This window comes from Rhea pennata, chromosome 1 (genome assembly GCF_028389875.1).
Source record: "Rhea pennata isolate bPtePen1 chromosome 1, bPtePen1.pri, whole genome shotgun sequence".
Lineage (NCBI taxonomy): Eukaryota > Metazoa > Chordata > Aves > Rheiformes > Rheidae > Rhea > Rhea pennata.
This window is the reverse complement of record NC_084663.1, coordinates 102,553,223-102,568,203: the sequence shown is the minus strand read 5'-3', so window position 1 is coordinate 102,568,203 and position 14,981 is coordinate 102,553,223. Positions and strand designations below refer to the sequence as shown.

At 41.0% G+C, this 14,981-nt stretch overlaps 1 protein-coding gene across 1 annotated transcript; it reads left to right on the top strand.

The window, feature by feature from the left end:
- The first annotated feature begins 1,083 nt into the window (after positions 1 to 1,083).
- Positions 1,084 to 14,527, top strand: MAEL (maelstrom spermatogenic transposon silencer). Its single transcript, XM_062574511.1, has 12 exons — positions 1,084 to 1,257; positions 2,026 to 2,112; positions 4,009 to 4,111; positions 5,846 to 6,001; positions 6,531 to 6,572; positions 7,474 to 7,601; positions 8,782 to 8,836; positions 10,681 to 10,822; positions 12,052 to 12,114; positions 12,974 to 13,106; positions 13,506 to 13,584; positions 14,412 to 14,527. The coding sequence occupies exons 1-12, from the start codon at positions 1,084 to 1,086 to the stop codon at positions 14,525 to 14,527; spliced, it is 1,278 nt and encodes a 425-aa protein (XP_062430495.1).
- The last annotated feature ends 454 nt before the right edge of the window (positions 14,528 to 14,981 follow it).

Sequence of the window (14,981 nt, the reverse complement as noted above, 5' to 3'; positions counted from 1 at the left end):
TCTGTGGAAAGTTATGGCACGAATTACTGATTTTTACAGAAACAGAATACCTCTGATAAGCTATAAAAGGGTCACATTCCTGTATGTCCTCCCACTATGAGTAGTGATTATATACTAAATTTGGTGAAATCCTTCCAGAGAGTTACTACGTTAATTTTTGCAGTTAGGTATGTTCACATGTTCAGAGAAGGATGAGATCAGCTGGCAGTCCGTACCTGAAGCACATCTCCAGACACAGCTGCCCAGTCCCTGGGGCAGGGCCCATGCACGATGGGCTGAGCAGGGGGCCAGTAACTGGACCCGTTGACTCAGGGCTGTGGCACCCACAAGTTATATATGTATGTATGTATTTGTGCCTGTGTGGGATCCCCTGCTATGGTGGTGAGCATCTCTCTCTCTCTCAAATTCCCCATGTCCCGCGTTGCGGACAAACGGCCCACACTTTTAGAGCGGAGCACTGCGTCATGTCCAGCCGAAGACCCTGCGCTGTGAGGGATGGGGATCAGTATTTACGGTGTGTTTCCGGCTTGGCAGATGCCAGAAGACCTACTGAACTCGACATCTGTACAGGGAACGCGATACAGAGCAAAGCAGCGTCGTGGTGAAGATGGGAGCAAACGCGGCCACGTGCAGCGGATTGTGCTGCTGGGGGTAAAACAGAAGAGCCGAGGCTGAAGAGCGGCCGCTTGTGCCTACGCACACGAGGCGGCGCGGTGCACGCTGCCCTGCTCCCTCTCCAAAATACTCCACAGACGCTCAAATATGAGAGCAGGGGACGAGGATAAGACGTCTCTGTACCACATTTACTCCTGCATAACTACCGTTTCTTATCTTGCAGCCGCCAAAGGACACACCAGGTTTGCCCGGGCGAAGGCGCACCGCACGGGCGGCCCGCAGGTCCCCTCACGACATGGCGGCGCCCCCAGCGCCCAACCGCCGCCGGGGCGGACTACAAGCCCCAGCATGCGCCGCGGCGGCCCCGCCCCTCTCCCTCCCAGCGGCCGCCTGAGACGCCGCGCATGTCCGCGCCGCCTTGGCGGGAAGCGGCGAGGCGTGGCGGCGGCGGCGGCGGCCGTGGCGGCCATGGCACATCGCCGCAGTGGCGGCGGCGGCGGCGGCGGCAGCAGCAGTAGTAGTAGTAGTTCTCGCAGCGCCTACTACTTCTTCGTGCGCGACCGGCTGCCCGAGCTGCAGCGACGCGGCCTGCCGCTGGCCCGCGTGGTCGACGCCATCCCCTACTGCTCCGAGGAGTGGGCGGTGAGGGCGCTGCCGCCCTGCTCCCGCGGCTGCCGCGAGCTCCAACAGCCAGCGCCGAGGCAGGCCCGCGCGGGACCCAACGGCCGCGGCGGAGCCGTTGCGGAGCCATTGCGGGCTGCAGCCTAGCGCAGGGAGTGGGGAGAGACCCCGTGGCTGCAGCGTGCGTTTGCACCATGGGGTTTGTGGCGCCCGGGCCAGTCATGTATCACTGTGAGCTGGACAAAGGGACCATGTGTCAAAACGGTGTTTCACAAAGAGTGAATAATCAACTTGCTGCCAGCTGTTGTGTGTTTAGTGATACCTTAAGCGTCCAAATCGGTGACCTGAGCTACCTTGGGTGACTCTGTAGCACTTCAGAAGTGCTCCCATGGGCTGTTCTTCCTCAGCCATAGTGGTGGTAACATCTACCTCACTGGTAGATGCAGGTAGACTAGCTGGGGCAGTAGTATCCCTGAGTAGCAAGAGTAGTTTCAGAAGACCATCTCCATCTGTGGTGGTATGATCCTAGCTTGCCCTCGTTCAGAGGCCTCTCAAACGCATGCGCTTCCTAGATAGACTTCTGAATCAAAGCTTATAGCTTTGTTGGAGAGAAAGCTACCAAAAATGTTTCATGGGATTTATCAGCCATTGGTGCTTCTTGCCAAGCATTGCTAACTTGTTGTGAAAATGCACAATTAATTTCTTGCATAGAATTTGTTGATTTGTGGCGTGTATTTGTTGTACTAGAAGGAAATAGTCAAAACTTTTAACAATTTACTTTCCTTCAAGTTGCTGACTGAGGAAGAAAAGGTGAAATATACAGAGATGGCTCGTAAGTGGAAAGAAAATAAACTTCTCCAGAAGCCAGTGAGAGAGGTAAATGCTCAGAAGGGGACAACTTTCAGAGTAGCTAAATAAGGCAAGAAATAAGTGGTATTTGAATTTAGTCAGAAATTATGTTATAGAGGAGTACCTTGTCTTCTAGCCTGAGAAGGCTAGTTCATGTCTGCTTTTTTAATTTCTGAATAGCGCAGATGCACGCTTAGATATTCTTTGTCGGTGGTGCAGAACTGTTAAGCCTTATAGACTGTAGGTTTACATTGTTTGAAATATTCTAATTTATTTTGCAACTAAACTTAAATTGAGAAGAGATGTTTCTTTACATACTCTTTTTGACTTTTTTGCCGGGTCTTATTTACTATAGTCTTTGAGATAAAGCTGGTCTGTAATATCAAAAATGTTAAATTGTTGTTTTGGAATTGAACTGTGAAAATGATGGTTGCTGCTCTTCCTCTCCATGTAGTTACTAGATTTAAACAGAAAATTGTTCCAGTTTGATTGGAGATGAGACTATTCTATACCATTTTAAATCAATGCACCTTGTTCCTTTGAACTCTGTTTTACCAAGTAAAATGTAGTTCTTCCATCTTCAGCAGCTTAGTTTTAAATTTAATAGTATTTTGCAATGACACATTTCTACTGATTTTTACTTACAATATTGTGAATTGATGAGACTTCTGGTCACAGTTGTCATGTTTTCCTTTGTGGATGTCGTCACTTGAAGTTGTTCTTGTCTGACTCCCTGAAACCACACCTTCTAAGCAGCTTATTTGGCATTCTTGGTTGGTTATATCCTGTAATAGGTCACTGAATGCTACAACCTAAAAATATATGTATACACTCTGCCATTATTTTCAGACTGGTTTGATTGTGGAGAGAATAATAATGCTTTGGTGGAGGACAAAATCCCACAATGTGTAAGAAAGTAGATATATTAAAGGGAATGTGGCTGAGGTCAGAAATAATGCTGAACAGATCCCTTCTGTTGTTTACTGTTATGAAAAGTATTTTTTCCCCCTGTCAGCATTGCCCTGAAGCATAGTTTGCTTTGGAGTTTGAGTTATGTAAGGTGTCAGAAAGCTTATTTTATTCTGATCTTGGTTGGCATTGTAAAAACTTGTGTGTCAAAACAAAAAGCCTGATTCAGTAAATGAATAATACTGCACTTCTATTTTTCATAGTATTTCATCCCATATTATTGATTGCTAGCTATGAACTGCAGAATTGTTGATAGGCATTCATTTTAGGACAGTGAAGGACTTAACACTAGGGAGAATATAGAATGATTGCAGTCTTGAGTAACTAGCTAATTTGAGTTAGCTAGTTCAGTCAGTCTAGATCAGTAGGCAGAGTTAGGGCAATACTTCCTGATTGGGAGGGGGGGGAGTCTGCATGTATAAGAAGGAGCTCTTTTCTTTAAAAGATTATCATCATTGTACTATTTAGCAGCAAGCAGTATGTAATGTATGAACATGGAGTGTCATTAGAAGGCAGCTACATGGGAAGACAACTAAATAGTAAATGGAGACTTCTGTATTTCCTTCCACTAGAGGTGGCGTTTTAGGAAGTTGTATTCAGGAAGAGGAATAATTGCTTTACCAAAGTAAAGAACGTAATTTTCATTACCTGTCAGTGGAAATGGGGGAGTGTATATGTATAAGATAATGTATGATCTCAGTTTATTAATCACGCCCCTGTCCACTGACAAACACAGTTATTTTTGTAGTGAAGGGTATCTGTTTTTCTTTGTTAGTAGAGAAAACTTACCTTCTCAGTTAGCAAGTATACAGGCACTTGTTTATAAACTGCAGACTCATTCCAAATAACAATAACTAGTAGTAGATGTCATATAATTTTCTTAAAGAAGGGGGTAAAGGGCTTTATTGGGAGTTAGTAGACTATTTTGACTTTTAGCTTTCTCATCTTTTTCAGATGCCTAATCTGGCTCATCCAGTTTCTGCTTGTCTGACCACAAAGACACCCAGAAGTACTTCTCTTCCAGATGTCTCTGCTGTATCTTGGAAGAATGATCAGGGTACAGTAACCTTAAAGCAGTTGGTCCTGGTAGATAAAATCTTGCCCTTTATAGATACCCTCAATGGCATCTGTACAAAGGCTGTTCTTCTACTCTTATTTCTGTGGTTTACAAGGCCTAATCCAAATTCTGGAAAAAAGAATGTTGGTACCAAGTTTTAAAGACTGAGGAGTTGTTGGATGTCAAACTTCCTACATTGAATGGGGGAAGTATTAGACAAAATGATGATATGAGTGCTTTGGAGAAGGAGAGAGGGATATTTGCTTGCTCAGTGCTTTTATAATGTACTGCCTAGCTTGCTTATTGAAAGGGCTCTTGAAAACTAATCCTTTCCTGTCTGTATTCTCACTTCAAATGGATGTTTTGACTAGAATTGAGTAGTGAACACATTTGTAATTGTTTCCCTGGTGAACGATATTTTATTCTGGAAAAGGATAAATGGTAGTGCTCGCAAGCTAAGTCAAGCAGCCAGTTAATACAAGCTATATCTATGCTGTTTGTTTAGTTAAGTCTTAGCTCAAGCCTTTTGCCTTACAAGCCTCTTGAACTGTTTTCATGTTGTCATAGTTAAGGAGAGGCAGGAAGAAGTAGCTTCATAAATAGTGCATAAATAGTTAGCTTCCTCTGTGCCAGAATCCATGCTCTCCCTATCATGATGCAAATTTGGTCAGGTTGAGCATGATGGCTTAAGCTGACACAACTGATCTTTCAACTGAGCGAGAGGGCTAATGATAAGGTGGAACCAAGCTGCATTTTACGATGCTGCTCCTTCATGTTTCTCAGCAAAATTGCTGTGTGGTTCTCCATGACTATATCCATTTTTCATAAGAACAGTAGTTTGAACTCATGTAGGAGGAGTGTCTCTCTCATGGCCCTGTGGCCAGTAGAGTTTTCAAGTTTCACACGAGAGAGCACTAGAATTCAAACTTAGGACAGCTGGTAATGAATGATGTAAAGTCTGTCCTTCAGAATGATTTCTGTGTAGAAACAGATGTGCATCTCTACATATATAGTAGACCAAAATTTTTCTGATGAGGGGCAGAACTTAAGGGTAAGGGTTAAATAATTATTTTAAACTTCAGTGAGAACATTTTGTGACATTTGTGAATAGAAGCACTAGATGTGTTTTAAAGTTGTTTTAAAACAACATTAGTTGTTAGTTTGGACTTTTAATTAATGTAAAAGTTATTTCTTAATGCCTTGGGTATTCTTGCTTTTCTTTTTGGGAACTCATATAGTGGGGGTGAAGTGGTCCCTTAAAGTACTAGATAAATTCTCATCTCCTCTTACAGCATAAGATTACCAGCTCATTTTACTTCTGTTAATTATTGAATTGAGCTTGTGAGGCTGCTTTGTAGTTATTGATGTCTTTTCTAGCTTCATTTTCCTAAATGGCAGAGAATACTATTATAAAAAGGAACAGTAGTTCTTGATAGCTTCCAGGGCTTTTGTGGATTTTTTTTTCCTCTTGATATCTGCACACATCTGGACCCCATCTGGACTTAGTTAGTGGAAGGGACCCTGGTATTGGGATCACCAACGTGTCCAGCCCTTGTACAACTACTGGCTACCTTGACCTCTCACATATCTTTCTGTGTGCCCTTTACTTGGTCATTGATCGGCTTTACTAATGTACATGGTCAAGCGCATTGAAGCTTTCACTGGATGGGATAAGTCAGGGTGGCTTGCTGTAACCTCTAGCAGTTCTTCTGAAAAAAAACCTACTTCTTTCAGCTGTGATTGCAGACATCATCTACTTCCTGAACATTTACAGCCATGGCGAGCTACTGTCTCACTGTGAACAGCGCTTCCTCCCGTGTGAGATTGGCTGTGTCAAGTACTCCCTGAAGGAAGGCATAATGGCTGATTTTCATCACTTCATAGATCCTGGTGAGCTTCCAAAGAAAGGAAGAAAAAAAATAGTTTAACTTGGGATGACAGGGAGACTTTCTAGAATCACTTACTGCTGCCCAGTTCAGATTTCTGGCAGTAAAACAATTTTGTTTCTTTGACTATAAGTGGTTGGACTTCTGCTTAAAACATCTGAGTAGTGTTTTTTTCTGTTTGTTTTTGAAGAGATGTGTTGAAGTGTCAGAACTGGATGAAGACTTGAAAGAGGGTAGAATAAATCCAGAAAGGAGGACTTTGGCATCAAATATGAAACATAAATGTCTAGAGTGCGCTTGTCTTAATTGGTTGTAAACACAAAAATTACACAATATGATTTGGTTTTGCAAATTCAAATATAACTGAAAATAACTTCCTCAAAGAATTATGACATTTGTACAAGGCCATAAGGATAGATAAATCCTTTCAGTACATCAAACTATAGTGTGTAGTGTGCAGAGTTAAGGATTGGTCATTGTGTGTCGGGTGATATTTTTTATTTATTTTTATTTTTTCTCTTGCTCTTCTGCAGAAGTGCCACCACGTGGTTTTCGGTACCACTGCCAGGCTGCAAGTGAGTATAAATGAGGGAAAAAGAATAGGATGCAAGGGTGTACGGTTTCTTAGACTGAGCTTAACTCATCTGTGTCCAGATGTTTTGCAAGTCCCTATAGTTTTTCCTTCTGGAAAGTCTATCTCAAGTTTTAAAGAGAAAGGAGTAACAGCAGCTCATCACAGTCACTTTGAATGTTTCTTAAACCTACAAATGTCAGAGTTCTTTACCCAAAATATTTTGTCGGTTACAGAGTTGTTTATCTTCTGCCTTCCTATTTTAATTTGCAAGTAACTGCAGTATTTTCCTCTTAAATGAGACAACTTTGTATGGCTTTAGATGCTTTCAAGCCCATCTAAACAGGGCATCCTGCATTGATGGCCAGTCTTTGTATATATATCTTCAGTATGAAGGTTCTAATACACACTAGTGTCTTTAAGTTATTCTATTATGTATTTAAAAGTTTGAATATTTTGCAGCATTATAGGTGATAACAAAGTTAAAGTATTTATACCACTTTTGTGTCTGGCTTGGCCTGCCTTTTACCATCGTGACTCTTAAGTAGTATTTATAGATTCCAGTTTTTCCTATTAGTAGACTTCCTGCCCTTGTGTACAGGAGGAACTGACTTGGCCTCTGTTTTCCTCTCAAATATTTAGATAATGGCCCTTTAAAAAGAGGGTATGCATGTGTCCACTCACAGCCTAGACCCACTAGTCTTCTGCTGATGGAAGCAAGATTTTGATAGCTTAACCACAGAGATTGTCCACAGAGAACAAGAGAGGAATATGTGTGTGTGTGTGTGTGCGCGTGTGTTCACACATGTACGTATATATGAGAGGATATAAAGGAGGTGGAATTGAATCTTTTAAGGAAACAAGATTTCTTGTAAACTTTTTTTTCCCCTCTCTACTTTCATTAGGTGATAACACTCATAAGATCCCTATATCTGGATTTGAGCTGTCACGTGCTCGTTACCCAGTTGTCTTACGTGAACTTCTTGCTTTCGTCCAGCCACCTGGAGGTGTTTGGCCTCGTTTTTACTGCAGGGTATGATCAAGGTCAAAGTAAGGGACTCTAAATCAAAACCTCAAATTTCACTTGCATGGGATAACCAAAGGTAGACCACTGTAAAGCCTTGAGTGTAAATGAGTAGAAAATAGACATACTTTTACACATGTTTCCAAATTTTTAACTTTTCGTTGTTTCAGGGCAGGAAGGAATGGTCCCTTGTTTAAAAGGTGGGGGAATTTAATCTCTTGTTAGAAACTCATTTTTTTTTTCAGTAACCAGAAGTGACAACCTATAAAAACAAACAAACAAACAAAAAAAACCCTTTCTTTTCCTCTTCAGCTAGGAAAAGAAACTAACCTTTTTATATAGTAGAGACTCAATTTTCTGCTTTCTTTCACCTCTGGCTTTAGTCTGTTGATCATCGTCAACATCCTGTTGTGGTGTGCCCGTACTTGGAAATACTCAAAACCTAACTTAACAACATCCTGGGCAACATGCTCTAGCTTAACCCACTTTAGCATGAGGTTTGGACCAGGTAATCTCCAGAGGTGCCTTCCAACTATTCTGTGATTCTGTAACATATCACCTGTCCTCTGACATTGTTTTGGCTAGGCTAAAAGCTTTTAAGATTATACTTAAATTGATTGTGCCAAATAATATTTGGGCAATCCTACTTTTCTAAGAGGTCTTTTTACTTTCTTACGGAAAACAGACTTCGACCTTTTCCCCATGAGAATATTGTTTATCTTATTTTTGCTCGAGTTTCACTAAGTTGCCAATGAGCAAAATAAGATATTAGAATTCAGAGGAGCTAAAGATTTTTGACAACTGTATTATGTTTTTAATTCCATTCACGCTAACATTAATCTATAGAGGGAAGGGGTGTGAGATCTTGGGCCCTACACATAAATATAGGACTGTGAAGAAATGTGCGTGAAAAAATCTCCTCTAACATTTAGTGGAGACATCTGTAATATGAGTTAACTTTTAACCTGTTCCCAAACATTTAGTCCATAATGTCCTGGAGGTTGGTTGGAATAATGCCATGGAATTTGATTCTTCTTTAAGGTAATTTCTAGGAAGAATGGGATTGAATGTATAGAAACATTAAATTTAGTATTGGAGGTGACCTTTTCAGACATAATCAGTAAGAGGTCTTGCAGATGTCAGAATACACAAACTTCTTGAATTTGACTGAAATTTTCTTTTTCTCTAGTGTGATGACAGATACAGAATCAACTGGTGCCTCAGACGAATGGCTAGCATGTCAGGTGAGAAATCAATCATTTTTTGGCATTGTTTTTTCCAAGAAAGAAGGGTTGCGAAATTTTGGATAGCTGTATTTGTCAGAAGGATTTCAAATTTCAAAGACGTGCAAGTTTCATAAAAGCCAATACTGGCAGCTAGAACTGCTTTGTGTGCATCTCTTTCTCACTTCTTCCTACTTTCTCCTTCCCCCCTACACACACAAATACAAAAAAAAAAAAAAAAAAAGAAAGAAAGAAAAAACACAGTGACAGTACATAGCTGCATGGTCAGTCAGCTAGCCAACTAGTCAGTGCATCCGTAGTTGAAACAGCATATACTGTTTCTTGCTTAGGCAATTAAGGGAGTATTGGAAGTAGTGAGATTACTGTGAAGGTAGGTTTGTGGTAACAGATGGGAAAACTAAAGGCTTCTGAGGAAGGAAGGCCCATAGGTAGGATACAAAATTACTGTGGTGGAGAAAATTATGGGACTATAGGACACTCTCTGCTAGGAAGTCAAATGTTCTTCTATGATGGAATGACTGACTGGGTAGATGAGGGGAGAGCAGTGGACCTTGTGTACCTTGACTTCAGCAAGGCTTTTGACACTGTCTCCCATAACATCCTCCTAGAGAAGCTCAGCAAGTGTGGGTTAGATGAGTGCACAGTGAGGTGCATTGAGAAGTGGCTGAAGGGCAGAGCTCAGAGGGTTGTCATCAGTGGTGTGGATTCTAGTTGGAGGCCTGTGGCTAGTGATGTCCCCCAGGGCTCAGTACTGGGCCCCATCCTGTTCAACCTCTTCATCAGTGACCTGGATGAGAGGGCAGAGTGCCTCTTCAGCAAGTTTGCTGATGATACCAAGCTGGGAGGAGTGGCTGACACACCTGAGGGCTGTGCTGCCATTCAGAGAGACCTGGACAGGCTGGAGAGCTGGGCAGAGAGCAACCTCCTGAGGTTCAACAAGGGCAAGTGCAGGGTCCTGCACTGAGGGAGAAATAACACCAGGCACCAGTCCAAGCTGGGGGCTGACCTTCTGGAGAGCAGCTCTGCAGAGAAGGACCTGGGAGTGCTGGTGGACAGCAAGTTGACCATGAGCCAACAATGTGCCCTTGTGGCCAGGAAGGCCAATGGTCTCGTGGGGTGCATTAGGAAGTGTGTTGTGAGCAGGTGGAGGGAGGTGATCCTGCCCCTCTACTCAGCCCTGGGGAGGCCTCATCTTGAGTACTGCATCCAGTTGTGGGCTCCCCAGTACAAGAGAGACATGGAGCTGCTGGAGAGAGTCCAGTGTAGGGCCACGAAGATGATCCGAGGGCTGGAGCATCTGCCCTGTGAGGAACGGCTGCGAGAGCTGGGCCTCTTCAGCCTAGGGAAGAGAAGACTGAGGGGGGATCTTATCAATGTGTATAAGTACTTGAACGGAGGGTGTCTGGGGGACAGAGACAAACTCTTTTCAGTTGTCCTGTGTGACAGGACAAGAGGCAATGGGCAGAAACTGAAGCACAGGAAGTTCCACCTGACCATGACGGGGAATTTCTTCCCTGTGAGAGTGACGGAGCACTGGCACAGGTTGCCCAGAGAGGTTGCGGAGTCTCCTTCTCTGGAGATCTTCAAGGCCCACCTGGATGCAACCCTGTCTACCATGCTCTAGGGGAGTTGGACTAGATGATCTCCAGAGGTCCCTTCCAACCTTACTGATTCTGTGATTCTGTTACTAGTGTTATTGATAGAACAAGTTATTGAGGTTTACGAGCTTTGAAGCTCTGCTAAGAGATTGGACAGTTACTATGAAGTGGCTGAGAATTAGGCAAACATTCCGTTCAGCTGACTTTTTAGTTCCTCTTTTGACCTTGACTTCCTCCGAACTCTAGGCATTGAGAGCCATCTGGAGCTTCTTAATGTAGAAGACCTGATAGTAGAACTGTACTGGAAGAAATATCAAAAAGAGCCATCCAAGACTTGGGTGTGTAAAGAACTAGATGTCTTCCTATGGGATTACTCCAGTAATACCAGGTATGTTGGGTGGTTCTTTGTGGAAATGTATTAGCCTGACATCTCTTGGTGTGCTACATACATACAACTTGTTTCCTGTTAGACAGGATTCCTCAGCAAACCTTCTAAACAGAAATATTTCCTATCACAGTGTGAGTACAGCTGGAAATGCAAAATACTTCCTGTCTCCCGAAGGAATGTGAAGATAGATGGCTTTTAATGCTGAATCAGGGGCCTAATTTAAAGGAGGAAAAAAGGGAATAAAATACAGAATGGTATTTAACTGGAAATAATTAGAAGTGAGGAGATTCAGACTCTGTCAGAAATGTAATTTGGATGAGAATCTAGTGGTTACTGTACATCAAATGCCTCATGCTGCTGCTGTGATGAGGGACTAGGTGTGTTTGCCAGTGGAGCAATCAAATTCTCAAGTGTAAGAGTTAAACTAGACCTTATCTTTCATTTTTCGTCTTCCTGAATGATTCTTCCTGTTCTTTACAGAAGCTCTGGAGCTCTGTTTACTTTATAGTTCATAGAGTTTCCCCTCATTTTGTGTCTTGTATAGTAAAACTTTTTCCAGTTACAGTTTCTTGTTTGTTTGTACAGTGATGCTGTATATAGTCTGTACTGTTGCAGGGAAATATTGAGTGTTCATGCAGTTAACTTAAAAACATTTTAACTTTTCCTCTACTCTTGTTTTAAGAAAAAACTAAAAATTTCATCTTTGAATCTTCTTAAGAAAATAATTGTTCTTAAAAGTCTGCTTACACTGTGGATTTTGAGACCACTTGGGATAGTTAGTGTGACTTTTTCCTTGTATAATCAGGCAGTTTTCCATTTGCATGAATATCTTCACACTAAAGGGAGATCTTAACAAGAATGGGAAAATGTGCTTTAAAACACAGTCTTGCAGAGGAGAATGGTGATGCTTGTAGTAGGAGGAGTTACTTTACATTAGGGTGAAACTTGAACTTTTTGTCTGTAAATTAATTTTCTCACAGAGGAGTCTTTTTCTCCTTTCCGAGCCACTGCAGCAGAGTGTTTCTTAAGCAGAGCTCTTACCTCTACCTGAGTCATCTAGATCTGAGTTATTTGAACACTGGTCCTCTGTGAAATTTTAAAATTATATTATATGATCACTGAGATGAGATATCTTTAATGCTTGCTTCTATTCTTTCTTACTAGGCTAGCTATTCATACTGATTAAAAGTGTAGATACTTATAATAAACCTGAACTTCGTTCTGTGTAGGTGCAAGTGGCATGAAGAGAATGATATTCTTTTCTGTGCTTTGGCATCCTGTAAGAAAATTGCGTGAGTATTGGAAAGGAGCTATCACCAGTATGATGACTTTATGACTCTTTTTTTTTTTTTTTTTTTTTCCTTTTTTTGGCTCTGGCTTCTCTGACTTTTGAGCTGTGTAGTTCTAAATCCTGAGTTTTATGTATTCTTCTACTTCCAGGACTTTGTTCTATTTGTAGCTTTAACTTTTGTTCGTTTGGCTTAACAGCATGCTGTAAACAGCAGCAGCAGCTAATGGAATGTAATATCCATCTTGCTTTGTAGTCATCCTTTCACTACTTCCACTTGACCATGGAGTGTTGAGAGAAATGTTATTTATACAAGAATTTCACCATTTTGTTGGGAGGTTTAGTATACCTATATTTAGTGGCAAAATCTCAGTACATTCCAGTCCATCTCTATTTTGTAAATTTTTATACTGTTTTACATAAAGTGTAGATGCATACTTTCTCTAATCTTTTGGTGGATGGGAGGGAAGGGGAAGTAAGTATTTTGGGAAGAGGGAAATGCCATTTGAGATTTCAGTCGATTGTAGCAATGCTGTTTGAAAGAAATAATAATGAATAGTCTTTCATTCAAAAAAACTCTATGTTCTGCTGTGCCTTGCTGTTGCTTTCCACACCTTTAAGTGGTTGCATTTCATAGTGTGGGGAAGCAATTGTTTTAACTTTATGTGTAGTTTTGAAACTGTTTAGTTGTTAGGATAATGTCCTTCTGCCCTCTGTCATCTTCTCTAAACATCTCAGTCTATGTCTTTGTTTTTTGCCGTTTGAAGAACTAAGAATACTCTGCCTCTATACATGAGCCATAAAGTTCAGTGCTCTTAACAAAACTTTTCTTGCTTTTTTCCCCGCTCCTCGCTTTGATCAAGTTATTGTATCAGTAAATCTTTAGCTAGTGTTTACGGAGTCTCACTGACAGCAGCTCACCTACCTCTTGAAGACTATGATTCCCATGACAGCACAAATGGCAAGATAGTAGTACTGGATGCTGGACGTTTCCAGGTCAGATTCCTTAAATCAGTATACTATGTTATGTCTAGCTAACCCAAGCATTCTAAACAGAGGAATCCTGCCAATTTCAGGTTAGCTGTTCTCTCTTTGAATGTTGCTTTTTGAGTTGTGCTAGGTAGACTGCTGAAGATAATCGCTGCCTGTGTTGTTTCTTTTCAGTCTGCTTTAGGTCTTGATTTCAGGCTCTCCTATGACCATAGAGTCCTGCTCTAGTGCTGCCTCTGAAAGATGCAGTCAGGACTAATTCAAATCTAATGCATTTACAGGAAGTCAGTCAGTATTAAATGTGGTGATTTTTGACCATAACTCATAGCTATCATGAGTAGTTGTTGTGCGTACTGTGCTTTAGAAGACACATCTGTTATTTTGGGTATTTATTTCTTCATACAGAAAATGAAGGCTAAGAGTAATGGACGTGACAGCCACTTCACTTCTCCAAATCATGATCAAGGATTTGTCTCTCCTGCTTGTGAGTCTGAGAGTTTCACATTTGGAAAGGGAAAGAGGGTATTTAAACTTTATCCCATGGTTATATTGCTATTTTTTTCAGATTTCTGAGCTCAGAAGTTCTCAGTTACTGCTAGAAAGCTTGAACAGCTCTGTGCAAGCTGAGCTTATTCCTGTATACAGCTACAATTTTCCTTGAATATCCAAAGACTTAAACATACGGAACTGTCCTTAAGGTCAAAAAAAAAAAAAAAAAAAAAAAAAAAAATCTGAATTTAGTTTTTCTTCCAAATGTTGCTATCTGATTTCTATCCCCCTTATTTTTCTGTTACATGGAGAAGTGTTTTTCATATGCTTATAGGCACTTTGAGGCAGGATCATCTTTAAAATAGCTTATTTACTATTAAATCTTTATATGTGCGCATTTAATTGGTACTTGTTGCAAGTACTCTGTTATAATTTAGTTTATAAACTCATTTAAAGTCTTCCTTTTGGAGCTAAAATGTTTTTAATAGAGGGCATACAACCTTAATTCATCTGGGAAATTCACGGTTAATCTTCCAAGAAGAAGAGAAGTAAATTTGGTAGACAAATAACTGGAAGAATTCTGAATTTGCAGCTTATTTTCCTGCACTAAAATACATGTCAGCTTATATCTGAAACTGTTGCAACTCTAAGACGTGAGATCTTAAATGTACTTGGTGTTTGTGGAGGACAAAACTATTGCCCCGACTTTTTATATTGGAGCTATTGAATAGATTCAGCTTCAAAGCATATGAAAGACAATTCCATTAATTTATGCAGGCTTTAAAGGATGATTTGATTTGCAAAATGTATTTAATTTAATAGGTGATTCTCCTTGTGGTGTGAAGACTCCTCCTTATGGAACGAGCACCATGCGAGGAAGAGGAATTACTCGATTACTGAAAAGTGCATCTCATCTAACTGACTCTTTCAGTAGTTGAAAGTCCACTTCACATCTAGGACATCTGTGTGTTCTGTTTTTTCTTGTCTCTTTAGAATAACCAGTAATTTCTCCAGACAGCATTTTTTTCATCTTATGTGCAGCCCTTGACAGTTCATATCCTTGTTAGAATAACAAAACTATTGAGTGGATTTAAATAAGAAGAAAAGCTTGGTTTCTATCTACCAGAAGAACCTTATTTTGAAGGGACCTGACAATTGCATCCTCTCTTTAAAAGTAAATACCATGTTAGGTTTGTTTCTTAGTGTTTGGAGCAGAAATTTAATATCAAATAGTCAGTACCATTGGATTGGAAGAACTGTTTAAAGATACATGGGCCACTGAAGAAGTGGTTTATTTCATCTTGAATAATTTCCATCTCCTCTTCTGTTGGGGAAGATAGAATTTCAGTGCATAGCAGTCCCTCTCCAAAAAATCAGGTTGGGGGAGCAGTG

What these genes read in the sequence shown, in the direction of transcription:
- MAEL (XM_062574511.1), top strand. Translation starts at nt 1,084, where the DNA reads ATGGCACATCGCCGCAGTGGCGGCGGCGGCGGCGGCGGCAGCAGCAGT. An exon ending in TCCAGAAGCCAGTGAGAGAG is followed by an intron (nt 2,113 to 4,008) that starts GTAAATGCTCAG and finishes CATCTTTTTCAG; the next exon opens with ATGCCTAATCTGGCTCATCC. An exon ending in TCATCACTTCATAGATCCTG is followed by an intron (nt 6,002 to 6,530) that starts GTGAGCTTCCAA and finishes GCTCTTCTGCAG; the next exon opens with AAGTGCCACCACGTGGTTTT.